Here is a 17,587-nt window from a genome sequence, read left to right on the forward strand (position 1 = left end):
CGCCCCAGTGCCATCCTCCCCCAGTGCCATCCTCACCCAGTGCCATCCACCCCAGTGCCATCTTCCCCAGTGCCATCCTCACCCAGTGCCATCCTCCCCAGTGCCATCCTCCCCAGAGCCACCTGCCCCCAGTGCCACCTGCTGTCCCCAGTGCCACCTGTTAATGCTATCTGTCCCCAGTGCCACCTGTTGTCAGTGCCTTTTGTCCCCAGTGCCATCTGTCATCAGTGCCACGTGTCATCAGTGCCACATAGCGCCATCTGTCATCAGTGCCACATATTAGTGCCATCTGTCATCAGTGCCACGTATAAGTGCCATCTGTCATCAGTGCCACAAATTAGTGCCATCTGTCATCAGTGCCACGTGTCAATGTCCTGGTGCTCCAGGGCCTTCAAAAGTGTAATAGGTAGTCAACAAGTTAGATGTGTAATTTATGCTCCTAGAACATGTGACGGCGCTCCCTGCATGTTGGGCCTCTCTATGTAGCCAGTCTGTGAAAAAGTCCCACACATGTGGTATCGTAATACTCTGGAGGAGTAGCAGAATTTTTTTGGGGTGTCATTTGTGGTATACACATGCCATGTGAGAGAAATAACCTATTACCAATGACAATTTTGTGGAAAAAATAAATAAATAAATAAAATCTTAATTTTGAAAAGAATTGTGGGAAAAAATGACAACATCAAAAAGCTCACCATGCCTCTTACTAAATACCTTGGAATGTCTACTTTCCAAAAAGGGGTCATTTGGGGGGTATTTGTACTTTCCTGACTTGTTTGGGTCGCAAGAAGTGAGATATGATTCGCACCACAGCTTGTAGACTCTCTAACTTTCACAAAGACCAAATAACATCCACTAATTTGGGTTATTTTTACCAAAGATATGTAGCAATATAAATTGTGGCCAAAATGTATGAAGAAAAATTAATAATTTGCATCATTTTGTCACAGAAACAAAGAAATATGTGTTTTTTTTCAAAATTTTCGGTCTTTTTTCATTTATAGCGCAAAAAATAAAAACCCCAGAGGTGATTAAATACCACCAAAAGAAAGCTCTATTTGTGGGAAAAAAAGGACAAAAAATTAATTTGGGTACAGTGTTGCATGACTGAGTAATTGTCATTCAAAATGTGAGAGCACCAAAAGCTGAAAATTGGTCTGGGCAGGAAGGGTGTTTAAGTGCCCAGTAGGCAAGTGGTTAAAAGCTTTACTTGTACTCTATGTTTTTATCTTCAATTTACTAAAATATACCAACTGCATCAAAATGACCACTTACCTATTTATTTTCTTATGTCTTTAAGAAGGCCTTTCACTTAACCAGAAGGCATCACTCCTTTATTATCAAGCAACCTACAGAGGACCAATACATTGTGTGTACTGCATACTGAAGAAAGATGGCTTCACTGGAATGTACCGTGGAGCTGGAGCAATGATTCTAAGAGATGTTCCAGGTTACTGTGTATACTTTATCCCCTACACATATATTTGTGAGTGGCTGACCTTAGATGATCACAGCACCCCAAGTGCTTTCTCAGTGTGGCTAGCAGGTGGGATTGCAGGTACGCAATTTCTGTATTCTTTATAACCATAAATTGTAGGCATAATTCTGCTGCATTATTGTATAAGAACCTATGCACCACAGCAGGTTTTTTGATCTGCTTTTCATCAGTCAATAGGAAGGCAAAGGCAATGCAAAGTCACTAGCAGCTTAGCAGGAACTCAGAAGCATCTCACACACAAGCTGAATGCACTTGATAGCAAGCTATTTTGCCCTTCTATGTGTTAAAAAATGATCTCATATATAAATGCAGTAAAGGGGGGAAAAGGGCAAATAAAGGGTCAAAGCTTAAAAATAAATCCAGTTAAAGACAGTAATTCAATATTGCCCCTCCCCCCATGACTTTTTGTTGAGGTTTTAGAGTGATTAATGCTACAGAATAAAAAGAAAGAGTAAATTATAAATCACAAATTCAGAATGTATACGCCCAACGGCTGTGTAAATTGCTCTCTGAATTCTGGCAGAAACTGATTACAGAGAACTCAGATTAGAATAAATGAGGTGATTTTAGCACCACTTCAGTTTTTGGTGCATGATTTAATGTTCACTGACTTGTTGCCTACAATTGCTCTTTAAGGGCAATCTGAATTTAAAAAGTGAAGATTAGCTTTGTTACAGAAAATAAAAACCTATAAATGTTAAATGTAACCTGAAAATGTACCTTTTTTGTCTTGAATTCCTACTGAAAAATAGCAGTGCATTTCCTGGCATTTGAGGGTGCTTAGGTGCTCCTGAGTCTTGAGCCTCATAACTGTATATCTACAGTGTGAGATGGCACTGGTGCATCTGGTTGTTAATTCAACCAGATTTAGAGTAATGTTTGGTTATGTCACTATTGTACTGCTCATTGTTCTCCTGGTAGGCAGGGGCAGACTGACAACTCATGGGGCCCCCGGGCAATAGGAGATTATGGGGCCCCCAGGCAATAGAAGATTATGGGGCCCCGGGCAATAGGAGAATATGGGGCCCCCAGGCAATAGGAGATTATGAGGCACCCAGGCAATAGATTATGGGGCCACACAGTATACACACATACAGTATACACACACACACACAGAATACACACACACACACACTGAAAAGGCACTGGAGAGGCGGGGCAGCTATAATCTAAAAAAAACACAGATTTTTACATACTGTCCCTGGTTTTATTGAGGCTGGCAAGCCTGATGGGGCCCCTTGGTGGCATGGGGCCCTCGGGCAGTGCTTGAGTGCCCTAATGGTCAGTCCGCCCCTGCTGGCAGGAGACCCACAAGGTAGATTCACGCTCTCTATTTTTGTCCTGGTGACTGTCGTCATGAGACAGATAATTGTAGAAAATCCAACAGAGAAGTTTCTAAAAATGAAAACGAGAGATCCAGTGAAAAGACTCAGTACAGTAAATTAATGTGTATGTATGTCCAGACGATCCCAAGAAAGTCTGGCCAGGCTGCAGAGGAGATCACACTGTTGTAGCTGGAGGCGCTAAACCATGCAGATGAGGATTTCACTCACCGTCAGTGAGGAACCCACCATCCTGAACGATATCATAGAGTGTATCTTGATTACATTTTTATAATAAATGGATCTGTTTTCATTACTGCACTATGCGTCTTTCCACTGGATCTCTGTTTATTTTTTTTACAGAGCTCCCACCTCTGGTCCGCATTGGACTTGATAGATCTTTAGACTTATAGTCAATGCCTCTCTATGTTTCATGGTTTAACCATGGCCATTTTTAGTCTGTTTATATCTGATGTTGTAGTTTTTCACACGCAGCTGGTCATTCTTCATTATCAGAATTATTGTAAATAATTATTGATCATCTCTGACGCACAACATGGATAAGGTTTAGCCCAGTATCTTCACCCTTTACCCATGCACCCAACCCCAGAATGTCAGAGTAGGGCTCTCAGTAGTGTTTTTACTTTTGTAAGAGTGCTTTGTCCCTTTTTTTCCAAAATATTTTTTTTTTATCTCATATACAGGACTTGAAGGAAATCTCCCAAACCATTTTTTACTATGTAATTTTTGTCAAAATTAGAAAGTTAAAATGAAATTCCAAGTTGGTGGCCGAGATACAAAGGGGCAGCTTCACCCTGCATAGTTATTGTCTAAAAAATGTTATCACGATAAGTAGGAATATATTCATTTACTATGTGCTTATTTACCAATTCATTATATTTTAAGCTAAGTTAGAAGCAGTGAAATCAGAATATTCTCGGTGTAAAAAGGTAATCCTACCTGATGAGTGTCGCTTTGGGTGCCAAAAATGTTCTGCATATAGGTTCCAGCTATACAAATTTGGCAATAGCAACAAGTTATAGCAACCAGCTAAAGTTTTTACTTTTTATTAGTTTACCATTCCGAACAATGAAAGATGATGGGTGTTTTGGATTACTACAGTATATGTTTTTGCTTCTTGCTTATGCAAAAAAAAAGTGTTTGTGCACCTTTTATTTGGTATAAGAAGCTAAAAAAAACCCTATGACTAAAAACGTCACCTCCCACTACAATTGAGACTTGTGAAGATGTTTTCCAATATTTCTTTACAGCTAAAGATATCACAAATAAAGCAACTGAGCCCCCTAGCCATTCTCTCTGACTCAAGAAAGCAAAGCCTACATTAACAGAAGCATACTTCTGCCTTAATAACTGTATTGTTAATGTGTACTCATGTTTTTTGGTTGTAGCAGAATGTTTTAGGCACATCTAGATGTGCTTAGCGTGCATAGATTGATTTTTTTTTTGGTCTTAAAAAAACAAATATTCGTTGACTAAATAAATATATATATATATATATATATATATATATATATATATATATATATATATATATAAAAGTTTATATATCACAAGCATTGATGTATGCTGGAATAGAGTGCTAACAACTTTCCTAGTACAATTGCTTAACCACATCATGTCTGTGGTTAACATCAAAATCTGACGAAATTGTGCATGGTTTAGTGTCTTCGGTAATAGCTATAACTAATGTGTGTCAAATCAGATAAACTAAAAAGAAAAAAAAAAAAGGCTCCAACATACAATAATACATTTACATTAAATATCACATTTATTGAGGTGAAATAGCTAACTTTGTTTAGCATTTTAAATTGTCATAAGGTACTGTAATTTTTATCTATAACATCACTGGAGCTGTTACAGTTATTACTCAGGATGGGTAGAGCATGTGACACTACTATCTTTACAGCCTACAATGTTTACTTATACTGCTTCAAATTAACCAGTTGCTTACCGGACCAGATCTGACATTTCTCTCATACATGTAAAAATATGCTATTTTTGCTTTGTAAGGCGTCTAGGACATAGGCTGTGCCTATCATGAAATTGTGATTTTTCTGATTAACATTGTCTTAAAGTGGTTGTAAACCCTTACAACCAACTTTGACCTACAGGTAAGCCTAGATTAAGGCTTACCTGTAGGTCCAAGAAATATCTCCTAAACCTACACGGTTTAGGAGATATTTGGCGAAAGACAGGCAGCGCTGTCTCCGGCGCATGCGCAGTAGACAGCGGCGCGCAGGCGCACTGAGCGCGCCGCCGTCAACGGCGATATGCCGCGAGTGCGCATGCGCTCCCGTGCGCAACTTCGCCGAATGACAGCGGCGGAGCAGCGAGAGCCACCAAGAAGATGGATGCGCCGGACTACAGGGGACAGCGGTGACTTCCTGTGTCAGGTAAGTGACACATAATGGACTACTATGTGATGCATAGTAGTCCATTATGCTTTACCTTTGCAGGGAATGAAATAGGAAGTAAACTTATCAGGGTTTACTTCCTCTTTAACAATAAACAATCAAATTATAACTGGGCAGTTCAATAGGTAACCATATGCCAACCTACAAAAAGCCCCAAGCACAATCCAGTGGCTGTGTCAGCCTACTTGCCCGCAGATGGAGATGTTGTGGGATAAATCCTCAGCTGTTGTAGAGTGCACTGCAAGGGATGCCGTCTGTCAGCACCCACTGATGGACTAAAAAATGTAGATGGCTCTCATGCTGTGTCCCCAAGTAGCGACACAGCATCTGGGTAGGGCAGCAGGACATGACGTCACAGAGCCACACTGGAAGATGGACCCTGCCAAACAGAAGGCCCGCTGTGGGTGGTTAGAGGGTGAAATGCAACCCAGTGTATCCGTCAGTCTCATGACAACACGTTTTGTGTGTCTGCTCCTTCTCAAGTCTCAGAAAATCACAGTTTCTTGGTAGGCACAGCCTATGTCCTTAGTGCTTTACAGAGAACTCTAGATGTGCCTTTTATGGCTATACCCCCACAATGGTTATCTCTACCAGCTACGGACAGTTTGCCATTACAAGGATTTTCTTAGGTCTGTATTAGACATGTGTGATTCGTTTCGTACGAATAAAAAATCTGTACGAATTTCCGGAAATTCGTACATTCGTATGAATCTGAAATACACATTTTTATGCATACGAATTCCATACGAAATACTAAATTTTGTTTACGAATTTCGAATCCAAATTCATAACGAAAATTCGTAATTGTTACGAAAAGTTAACAAACCTAAAAGTTAAAACCCCAGGAAGTCAGCACAGGGATGGTGGGAACCCTATGGGGAATTCCTATGCTTAAGAATTTTATACAAAATACGAAATTTCGTTAACGATTTTCGGAATTTCAGATCCAAATTAACAGAATTGTGACTGGTGTTTTGTTCACCAATCAGAGGAAGTCAGCAAAGCACAGGGATCGTGGGAATCCTTCATAATGGGCACAGTGGGTGTACATTCAGACCCGGGAACTCAGCACATGGATGGTGGGAATCCCTCATAATGGACACAGCAGGTGTACAGACCTGGGAACTCAGCACAGGGATGGTGGGGACCCCTCATAATGATAAATTCATCACAACGAACATTTGTAATTGTTATGAAAAGTTAACAAACCTAAAAGTTAAAAACCCAGGAAGTCAGCACAGCACAGGGATGGTGGGAACCCCTCAAAATTATAAATTAATCATAACAAACTTTCGTTATTTTTTGCGAAAAGTTAACAAAACTAAAGGTTAAAAACCCAGGAAGTCAGCACAGCACAAGGATGATGGGAGCCCCTCATAATGATAAATTAATCAAAACGAACTTTCGCTATTTCAACGAAAAGTTTACAAATCTAACGAAAATCTGTATTTCGTACAAATCCGAATTGAATTTCGTACGCAAATTACAATTTTTTTTCCTGTACGAAACAGAACGAAACAAAACACATTTTTTGATAGCGCCCATGTCTAGTCTGTATACCACAAGTAGCGCTTGATCCTTTTGGTGTGTTATTCTTTTTTTCTTTTTAAGCAGAGACCCTAGAGAATAACATGGTGGATATTGCAATCTTTTATGTCACACAGTATTTGCACAGTAGTTTTTCAAATGGAAATTTTTTGGAAAAATAAAATTGAATGAATTTTAGTGAACACACACACAATATACTACCCAATTTTGGGTAAAATATAACATATATACATGTCATGATTTAAAATTACGCATGCCGGTGGAATGGCAAAACACTACAGTACATTAAACTATCCATAGGTGACGCTTTAAAAGCTTTAACAGGTTACCAGTTTACAGTTACACAAGAGGTCTGGTGCTAGAATTACTGCTTTCACTTTTATGTTTGTGGCGATACCTCATATGTGTGGCAATCACCATTTATATATGCCCGCGGGGCTTATGTGCACGTTTGCATTTGTTTGTATGCACGGGGGAGAGGGGGGCACTTTAAAGTGGTTTTAAAGCCTACCTTGTTTACTTGTACCTACAGGTAAGCCTAAAATAAGGCTTACCTGTTGGTATAGTAAGTATCTCCAAAATATTCACCATTTAGGAGATATTTACTATACTAGCAGCCAGTGACGTCACCGCGCATGAGCACTGCACTTTCAATGGATGACAAGCCCTCCATTAAGAGAGCCGTGCCTCAGCCATGACTCCCACATGCATGCACAGTGACATCATCACGGCTTGGCCAGTCAAACTGTTGGATGCCAAAGTCCGCAAACCCGGAGGGAAGACCAGGTGAAGAGGCAAGCCCTGTCAGCGGTCACAGCGCGCTGCTGTAGGGCTTAATTCTAAGGTAAGTCTTAATGTGCTATTATGCAATGCACATTATGCTATTGTTTTGCAAGGGACTTTTTTTTTTGCTGGTTTACTACTGCTTTTCCATTTTTTGTATTTATTATTTATTTTATTTTAATACTGTACCTTTCATTTTTTTTATCAACTTTATTGCTTTCAGATAGCATGGACCATGACAGGTCCTCTTTATGGAGAAATCTGGGGTAATTAGACCCTGGATCTCTGTTTTTGCCTCAAAAGCATCTGATCATAAAAAAAATAGTTTGATCAGATACTTTCGCAAGCCAGTAATGGCTAGTTTACAACCAACCGAAACGGGAAGTGACACAATCCTTGTTGCTTCCACCTTCTGATCTCACAGAGTTCTTCTCTTTGTTAATGCGCTAAATGCCCCCAGTCAAATCTGTCCCAGGCTCCCCAATGGGATGGAAGAGCCTGGAAAGGTGGCAGCAGGGAGGACCTTTTCCACCTCCTGTAGAAGTGATTAAGCAGCTGTATAGCTGTTCCAATCATGTCTACAAAAAAGAGAATTGCCGCCTGAAAATGTTGATACTGCAGACATAATCCCAGTATAACCACTTAAATCCGAGGATGTCATACAACATCCTTCAGGCAGGAACTGGTTAATGATTTGTCATGATTATGGGCAGTTACACTGGAAAATATAAGAAACAACTGAAGCTGGTGATTCTGTAACTGGCTCCAAACACTGTAAAAAAAAGTCTTTTTCTTAGCAACCAAGCTATGAAATCATGCTTGCAAAACCTTTCATTGATTCACACCCATTCCTACCTACAAAAACACGAATGCCTTGTACACATGGTCGGAATTACCGACGGAAAATGTCGGAAAATTCGACCGTGTATGGGCTCCATTGGACTATTTCCGTTGGAATTTCCGACACACAAGTTTGAGAGCTGAATCTCGAGTTTTCCGACAACATAATCCAATCACGTCAATTCCGATTGTGTGTAGCCTAGTCCGACACACAAAGTGGCACACATGCTCAGAATAAATTATGAGATGGAAGCGCTCGGTCTGGTAAAACTAATGTTCGTAATCGATATAGCACATTCGTCACGCTGCAATGTTAAAAATTGTTTAATGTAGCGCATTCTCTTTTTCTTTATAATGCTAGAAGAATGAAGTTGTTTTGCTGCTCATATTCACACACACTTCTCTTAAACGTATTTCTTTATTCTTTTTACTCATTTCATGAATAGAATCAGATCTCCCAAATCATTTTGGATTTTTATCTTTTAATTTTTTTTTTAATTTTGTGGTTGCTTTTTTAATCAAGATCTTTTTTTTTTTTTGGTCACCTTCGTAATTTTTGTGTGTGTCAACTTACCACAACACCAATATTATCTTTTTATTTTATTGATTTTTTTTTAAATCTCGAGGAGGTTGTTTGGTGTTGGTGTCCCTTGTTGTTAATTTGACTTTGTATTTATGAAATTGGTGGCCTGAGGAGTCCATATCTAAGGAGTACAGTCTGGTCCAAGAGATTAGGAACAGCAGCAGATGACATCTATGTCCCCAGGCTGTGGTCATACAAGAGCCTGCATCTTTTGTCAGACCAGACTGAACCCAGGTCATCACTCTCTGGTCTTCCTTCCATGCTTCCTTCCAGGCTGAGGCTGTGGTGTTGGAGGTGTGGCAGAAGGAGGAGCAGTATGGTCCAAATCACACAGGTGGGTTTTTGGGATGATTTGGCCCTTCACCCCCTTGTTTAGTGTGAGGTAAATTAGTTCCTCACACATGAGGCGTTGCCCTTCCCCCATTTTCTAAAATTTGCACCCAGCCAAGGCGGTAAAGGCCTCTTGATGAGTGGGGGTGGCTTTGAGGGCCACAGAAGCCTCCCCAATCAGCCTGAGTGCTGACTCCTTCACGTTCCCCTCCTTTCTGGCCCTTTTGGTTGGAAGGCGGAGGGGAGGGACCTGGGATTCTGTCAGGCTCCTAGGCTTGACAAAAGCATGGTACAGTAGATCTTGGCGCTGTTCCTTAGTTTGATAAACGGTGTATTTAAATGACAGTTTTTACGACGGGAGAAACGTTATATTAGGCTAGAAAAACTTCATAAACAATGGCTTATCCCAAAGTGCTAAATACCCTTATCTTACTACAAATACCAAGGGAAAAAATAAATATATAAATATATATATATATATATATATATATATATATATATTTACATATATATATATATATTTACATATATATATATATATATATATATATATATATATATATATATATATATATAAATTATATTTGTGTTAGAATCTCTGCCTGCATTTAATTCTTGCCCAAAAAGTTATATTGGGGCTTTTCTCTTATATTGGGTTAGACAAATGGCATCAGATGACATCAAATATATTGGAAAATAGAAAAACTTTTCTAAGAAGCTTTTTGTAAAAAATGCTCTGTGTTAGAACCTCTGTGATCTTTTGTTTAAAACCCCAAAACATTTTTTTTGTTTGATTATTTATTACGAGCTAAAAAATGTCTGTTTAATCCTGCTGTGTTTTTCCAGAAAAAAGGAAACTTATTATGAATTGAATTGATCAGACAATCCTTTATGAGAAAATACAAAAGTGATGGCGATAGTGGAAAATAGCAACTCAATCCCCCTATGTTTTCATATAAAGTGACCAGTGCATCAATACAATAACCAAAGTGACTATGTGCTATTGAAGAAAACCGCAAATAATGTTGCAGTTTTTACATAAACAAATCATACATTAAAGCCATAAAGTGACTTGTGCGTATCAGAAAAACACACACAATATTGTGGTTTTTACATAACCAAAACATGCACCAAAATCATAAAGTGACTCGTGCTTATCAAAAAAGTGACTGGTGCCTTGTGTAAACCAATAAAGCAAAACAGGTGACTAGGTGCTTTCAGAATAGTCCCATGAGTGAAATTCCAGCTTCTCAGGGAGAATTCCTTCCCAGGTGAATCGTGCGGGGTGATATGATCCGTGCCCCTATTGCCAATGCACTCACCGGAGCCTCTAACCCCTCCCGGGGTATTACGCCATCACAGTATGTGCCACTGTGTAGCAAATTAAGGATTCCCTGGCTTTGTTGTGCTGCCACTATTAGATGTTAATCTCGTATATTCACCATATAAAAGAGAAGGGGATGCCCATAGCGTAATTTATTTATTTTTTTAATTAAGATTTATTATAATAAGTCAACGCCTGATATTGAAACACGTAGAACGACATTGTGTCACTTCCGGTTACTGCTGATACAGCGCGCATGTTTTGAATAACGCTTGTATTTTTCATGGAAATGTAAGTAGTTTATTTTATTATAATACATCTTAATTTAAAAAAAACAAAGTTACGCAGTATTTGTAGTAAAGTTGTTGTTTTCTGTGACAATGGGTGTTATTTACTAAAGGCAAATCCATTTTGCACTCCAAGTGCAGTTTCAAGTGCACTTTTGCAGTGTACTTGTAGTGCATAGTGGATTTGTCTTTAGTAAATAACACCCACAGTGCTTTTGAATTTGCCCCAATCACACCATTTTCATGACTCCACACATTTCTGCCATGGTGCTGAAAATGAGGAATATTTTTTGTCAGTAATGCACTACATACATTAACAACAAAAACAAGGTGTGTGTAGCAGACCCACAACATAATAATATTATCTGAAGAAGAGACTGTCACCTTATCTTGCCCAGAAATTTGGTTTGCACTGTTGAAGAAAAAAGCCCAAAAAATAAACAAAAAAAAAAGCTAGGAGACACCTAAAACAAACCCAAGCAGTAAATGAAAACAAACATTATTGCAGTTTGAAAGAGAAATTTATTTAAAAAATGCCTCTCAGACATTGTCTGGCATATCAATGCCCCCCCTACCCACAAAGTACTCCATGTATTGGTTACTGACCTCATGGGTGCTTTGGGGGTGCAGGCCAAGACGGCCAGCTTCAAGTCCCAACTGAGGCCACATAGTTTGGTGAGTACTTTTTTTAAAAATTGTGCAAAATGCAGCAGGAAAGCACTATATGATTCAGTTTATATTCCGCCACGTGGATGGGTGTAAAAAATAAGCGGAACCAGCTGGCTCTTATGCCGAAAGCGTTCTCCACTACTCTTCTGGCTCTGGCCAGCCGGTAATTAAAAACCCTCTGGTCCGGGGTGAGGGTCCTAATCAGGAATGGTCACATAAGATGGTCCCCCAGTGCAAATGCTTCATCTGTGACAAAGACAAAGGGTCCTTCCACATTCTCCTCTGGATGTTGCAAGCCCAAACTGCCACTCTGGAGATGCCAGTAGAACTCTGTCTGCGCAATCACTCCACCATCTGACATCCGGCCATTTTTCCCCACGTCCACATACAGGAACTCGTAGGTAGCTGACACCACTGCCAACATCACAATACTATTATACTATTGAGGGGTGGGGCGATGCGGACGTGTTTACCATTAATTGCACCTCCACAATTGGGAAAATCCTAACGGGTGGCAAAGTGGGAGGCCACAGTCTGCCATTCCTGTGGTGTTGAAGGAAACATTTGTGGCCAACATCAGTATAACCTTTTTAGGAAATTAGTATTTAAAGCCAAAAGTATAAGGTCCCCTTATCAGATTCCTCACCCCATCTGATGGCCCATTGCAAAAAATTAGGGGTGGGGGGGGAATGTTTTGGACAGGTAACCCTCTCGACTTCATTGAGAGCTGAATGCATAAATAATGTGTGTTAACTTTGGCCAGACCATCCTTACTTACACTATTGTCAGACCACTGGACAGGTAAGAAGTGTCATAATACCAAAAAAATATATACACACTGAGCAAATGGAAGCACATTTTTACATTCTGTTATTACCTATCAAGATAATAATAGGAGAAAAAAACTTTAAACAGTAACATTTGAAAGTATTGAGGCAGGCCTTTGCACTACATGCTTTGGTGAATTCATCCATACATCTGACCACAAAAGAGGTAGGTATAGTGTGTATGGCTTTGGCAAAGTCAGCAGATAGAGGATTGCTATCAGCTGACTTAGTTGTTGGAGGAGGGGGGTTCCTAATGAGTTTGACCAACCAAAAAAAAAAAGCCTCTGGCACTCTGCATGAATTTAAGGACACATAACATTTGTACACATTTTAGGGGGTGTTTAGGGGAAAGCACTACTATGGAGCTGACAAAATACATTGTTAAGTGACTAGGCTATAGGTGTATATGGGCCCAGAAGAGCATGCTGGAGAGGTTAGTGAAGGCAAATATGCATGAAGGACAAAAAAGGAACTTTAAAAGCTTCCAGCATGCATGAGGACAAAGGGGCACAGCATATTACAGGATATTCCAATCATGGTAATTAAGGAATAATGTAAGAAATACAATACATTAGCAAACATTAAATACATAGAATGTGATGTTAAAGGATAAAACGTACCTTAATATAGTCCTCCTGCAGGACCTGAATGATGGCAGAATAGGTTTCTGGAATAATGATCCCCAGAGCCTTGGGGGGAGATGCCTGTGGAGAACTTGAGGTCCTGTAGGCTTCTCCCTGTTTCCAAGTACCGTAATGTGGCAACTAGCCTCTGCTCCGGAGTGCAGGTATCCTGCCTGCTGATATAAGGGGTCAGCAAAGCCAACAGACAGTGAAAAATGGGGTCCATCATCCTGAGATAATTCCTGAAATCATCAGGATTATTCTCCCGGATCTCACGAAGCAAAGGCATATGCGAGAATTGGTCACGCTGGAGCAACCAATTCTTGGTCCATGAACTCCTCACTCTGTTCATGGACTAGGCTTGTGTCAAAGCTAAAAGCCCAACACCAAGCCCCTGCACAGCACGAACTCTACGACGAGTATGTACACGCAACATGGCTTCAAAACGGTCGGCTGGTCAGAACGGACTATCAGAAAGCACCGATAAACAGCAAGGCCTGAAAGAACAAACTGAAAATCAGCAACGAGCGGACAATAAGCACTGGGAATCAAAGAGTATTGTCTAAAATAGCATGCAATGACAAACAAATGCGAATTGACTACACGCACTGATAAGCAGATACACACCGACAAGCACAAACTGAAAAGCAGTAACAATCTGAAGCACAAGTCTGAAAAGCACAAATCGTCTCTAACCAAACTTCTACTAACACACGATAAACACAAGATCAGCAGAAGGAGCCCAAAGGGTGCCGCACGTGGTGCTGAACTTCCCTTTTATAGTCCTGTCGTACGCGTTGTATGTCACCGCGTTCTTGACAATCGGAAATTCTGACAACTTTGTGTGACCGTGTATATGCAAGGCAAGTTTGAGCCAACATCCATCGGAAAAAATCAGAGGGACCTTGTGTACAAGGCATTAGAAGAGTCATATTTTTAAAGTTACAAAAGTGGCAGTGTGACATTGACCTTATACAATCAGTATTCAAAACTTGTCATTAATGGTGTATAACCTCTAATGCCCTGTACACACGATAGGATTTTCCGATGGAAAATGTGTGAAAGGAGATTGTTGTCAGAAATTCTCACTGTGTGTAGGCTCCATCTGACATTTTCCTTCGAAATTTCCGTCACACAAAATCTGAGAGCTGGTTCTCAAATTTTCCGACAACAAAAGCTGTTGTCGGAAATGTACACAATTCCGACGCACAAAGTGCCATGCATGCTTGGAATCAATCAGAAGAGCGGCACTGGCTATTGAACTTAATTTTTCTCGACTCATCCTACGTGTTGTACATCACCCACGTTCTTGACGTTCGGAATTTCCGACCAACTTTGTGTGATCGTGTGTATGCAAGCCAACATTCATCCAACATTCATCCAAAAAAAAATATGGATTTTTTTGTCGGAAAATCCCATCGTGTGTACAGGGCATAAGTGTGGACAGGAAATTTCTTCCAATCTTTCTGTCTAGCAGTATGGGTGGATGGGTAAAATAGGTGGGTTGTACAACATTTCAGGTACATTCACATTTAAAAAAAGAAGTCTCCTTTCTCTTTTTTCTTTTAATTATAGGGTTCTGTGCCCCAGGGTCATTCGACAATGCAACTAGCAAGGAGATGACTGCATTAATAACTGGTACTTAAAGGTTGTAAACCCTCGTATTTTGTCCCCTTAATGGATGCATTAAGGTGAAAAAACTTCTGACATTGACAGCCCCCCTAGCCCCCCCGCTTTACAAAGGGGAGACGTGCTCTATGTCTCTGCCTGGGATTCTTGGCTTTTGATTGGATAGATTGATAGCAGCGCAGCCATTGGCTCCAGCTGCTGTCTGTGGACACAAATTCTGAACTCAGGAGCATGCCTGCAAGGAAATCCCCAGGGAGAGCGCTTATCCTAGGGGGTTTACCGATGAGAGGAGGAGCCGCGAGAGACATTGGGGGACCCCAGAAGACGATGATTGGGGCCACACTGTGCAAAACAAACTGCACAGTGGAGGTAAGTATGATATGTTTGTTATTTAAAAAAAAGAAGGGTTTACAACCCCTATAACTCTGAATCCAAGCAATTGCTCAAGCGTAATGATGAGCTTGTGTTTGTTCCGAATGTTAGTTCAGGAAAAACATTGACTGTTTAGGGCATTTGAAATTGACAAACGTGGCAGATTTTAGCTGTCAATGGTTGCTAAGGATGCAGCAGCTCCTCGTTGCTTGGCCCATTCACTTAAACTTGCTGTCGATTCCCCAGCTATGTAAGCAAATAGGTGGGGAATGGAGCAGATTACATTAGTGCTTAAATATGGCCAAGGGATGTCACCATTATCCCAGCTGTCAATTGTTACATAGTTACATAGTTAGTAAGGTTGAATAAAGACACCAGTCCATCCAGTTCAACCTGAGTGAGTGTCTACAATTATCCCTATCCTATCCTATCCTATCCTATCCCCATTGGGGATCAGTTGTGTTTTTTTAGCTAGTTTACAGCAGTGGGCATAGTGATTGATGATAGATTTACAATGGGGGACTTTCTTGGGGACTATTATTTTTTTAATAAAGGAGTTATCAAACAATTGGGGGCCTATACTGTATTTATAGATATTATCTTTTTTTGTAAATAAGTAGGGGTACTAGCTACCTCATGCCCATTTATTTAAGGGGGTGGCATCTGGGGGTTCCCTTATTGGGGGCGTCCAGATTCCGATAAGCTCCCTACCCCACAGACTCCAACAACCACGGAGCAAGGGTTGTGGCTATGAGTCCCTTATCGTCATCAACATGGAGTCAAGGTGCTTTGCCAGTGAGTTTCCGCCTGGCAAGGCTACCCACCCATGTTGAGGGCATGTGGCCTGGTATGGTCCAGGAGAGAGGGAGACACGCTTTTCTGTCCCCTTTTCCTAGCCAGCCAGGCTGCATGCTTCGACTTGCCGACCGCCTAACTGGGAATTTGAGGTTAAATACCTGGATTATGGCTGCAGCTAAAAACCCCATAACAGTATTTTCTTTCCCTTAGGTGGCCGTCTTACAGATAAATGTGGTCCCTGTGGCGGATTCACCATGGGATCACCTTTAGAAGTGGCGATAGAGGTGCCTCCCCCTCCCGCTGCTTCCCGATGGTTTCCAGGCTTGTGTTACCGTTCGCTGAGCCCAGAAACTGAAAGAGGGCATTCTGTTGGTGGACTTCCATATCTGGATACAGTTAAGAATATTTCCAATGTTGCTGTAATCATTATCAAGAGTCAAAATTGAACTGTCTTCAACATTTATAAGCCTAACACCAATTAACCCTTGACAAACATTTTTAAAGAAATCGCTAAAATAATCTGGAGGTGGAGAGACCAAAGGAGCATCTAATCTAAATCTAAACAAATGATTTCATGACTATCTCCAAAACATTTTTCCATACTTGTTATAAAAGTTAAATTGGCTCATATCTCTTAATTCTGTTGCTCTTCTGTCACCAAGTGTTAGGACCCCCAAATTTTAGAATCTTTCTGCAACAACTGAAGCAAATCTTTGTTTTCCAGCTAATTCAGAAATGAGCAAGATATATTCTGGAGCAGTAACTTGATTAAATCTATGCATCCTACTAAATTGCTGAATGGCATGGTCTGCACTCCAAGTCAATTTCAGGGTCATGTGTACCCTTCTCTGGCTTTTAGCTCTGCGGTCAGCTTGTAAGGGTATTCCTGAACTGACAGCTTCTGAGATGATTGCTACATTTTTTTCACCATCCATGAACCTTGGTTTTTTAGTGATATGAAGAATTTCTACAGGCACCTGAAGCTCCATCAATGGAGATAAGCGATGGCAAGATGGGCACCACTCATCTCTATGCCCTTGGAGGACTAGAGCGACGTTGTGTTCTTGGGCCATATAAACATGTTTGTTTTTTTCTTAAAGCAAAAGATAATTTTTTTTTTTTGATCTTTTGCTTTTAAAGGTAGAGGAGAGAGCTGGTGTCTTTTATGCCCCATACATACTATCAGTTTTTCTGCAGATTTTTTCCTTCAGATTTACCAAAATCATGTAGTACAAGGGCCTGCCTGATTGCATACAAATTGAAACTCCTAAGGTTTGACCTCATATTATATGGTGTTGGTAAATCTGAAGGAAAAACTCAGCAGAAAAACTGATAGTGTGTATGGGGCTTTAGTCATGCTGTATGGTTATCGCCAGGGTTGTTTACATTCCTTGCAATAGTGATAAAAACGTTTTGGAAAGGGGCAGTTTAAAAATTAGAAAAATGTAATAAAATCCCCCCCCCCAAAAAACAAAAAAAACGCCTCCATCCCCACATGCTCACGCGCAGTAGTGAACGTTTTCGGAAGTCACGCTGACATATGACAACCGTGTTTGCGAGAACATTAAGACCTGCTCTGTAATTCTAAACTGGTAACCTGTAGACATTTTTAAAGCGTCGCCTATTTAAATTTTTGAATACTATAGTTTGGCGCCATTCCACGAGCGTGTTCAATTTTAAAGAATGACATGTTAGGTATCTATTTACTCAGCATAACAT

At 40.4% G+C, this 17,587-nt stretch overlaps 1 protein-coding gene across 2 annotated transcripts in view; it reads left to right on the top strand.

Moving 5' to 3' along the window:
- Positions 1-17,587, top strand: part of SLC25A48 (solute carrier family 25 member 48) — a 146,777-nt gene that overhangs the window by 80,116 nt on the left and 49,074 nt on the right. The window contains exon 5 of one of the 2 annotated variants that reach the window (XM_077474018.1): positions 1,304-1,558. In XM_077474018.1, the coding sequence (XP_077330144.1) occupies positions 1,304-1,558 (255 nt within the window). Of the gene's footprint in view, positions 1-1,300; positions 1,559-17,587 lie in introns of both variants that reach the window. The other variant, XM_077474017.1, reaches the window with a different exon arrangement.

Source organism: Lithobates pipiens, unplaced genomic scaffold (assembly GCF_037356315.1).
Source record: "Lithobates pipiens isolate NorthernLeopardFrog02 unplaced genomic scaffold, aLitPip1_a1.2 Scaffold_8, whole genome shotgun sequence".
Lineage (NCBI taxonomy): Eukaryota > Metazoa > Chordata > Amphibia > Anura > Ranidae > Lithobates > Lithobates pipiens.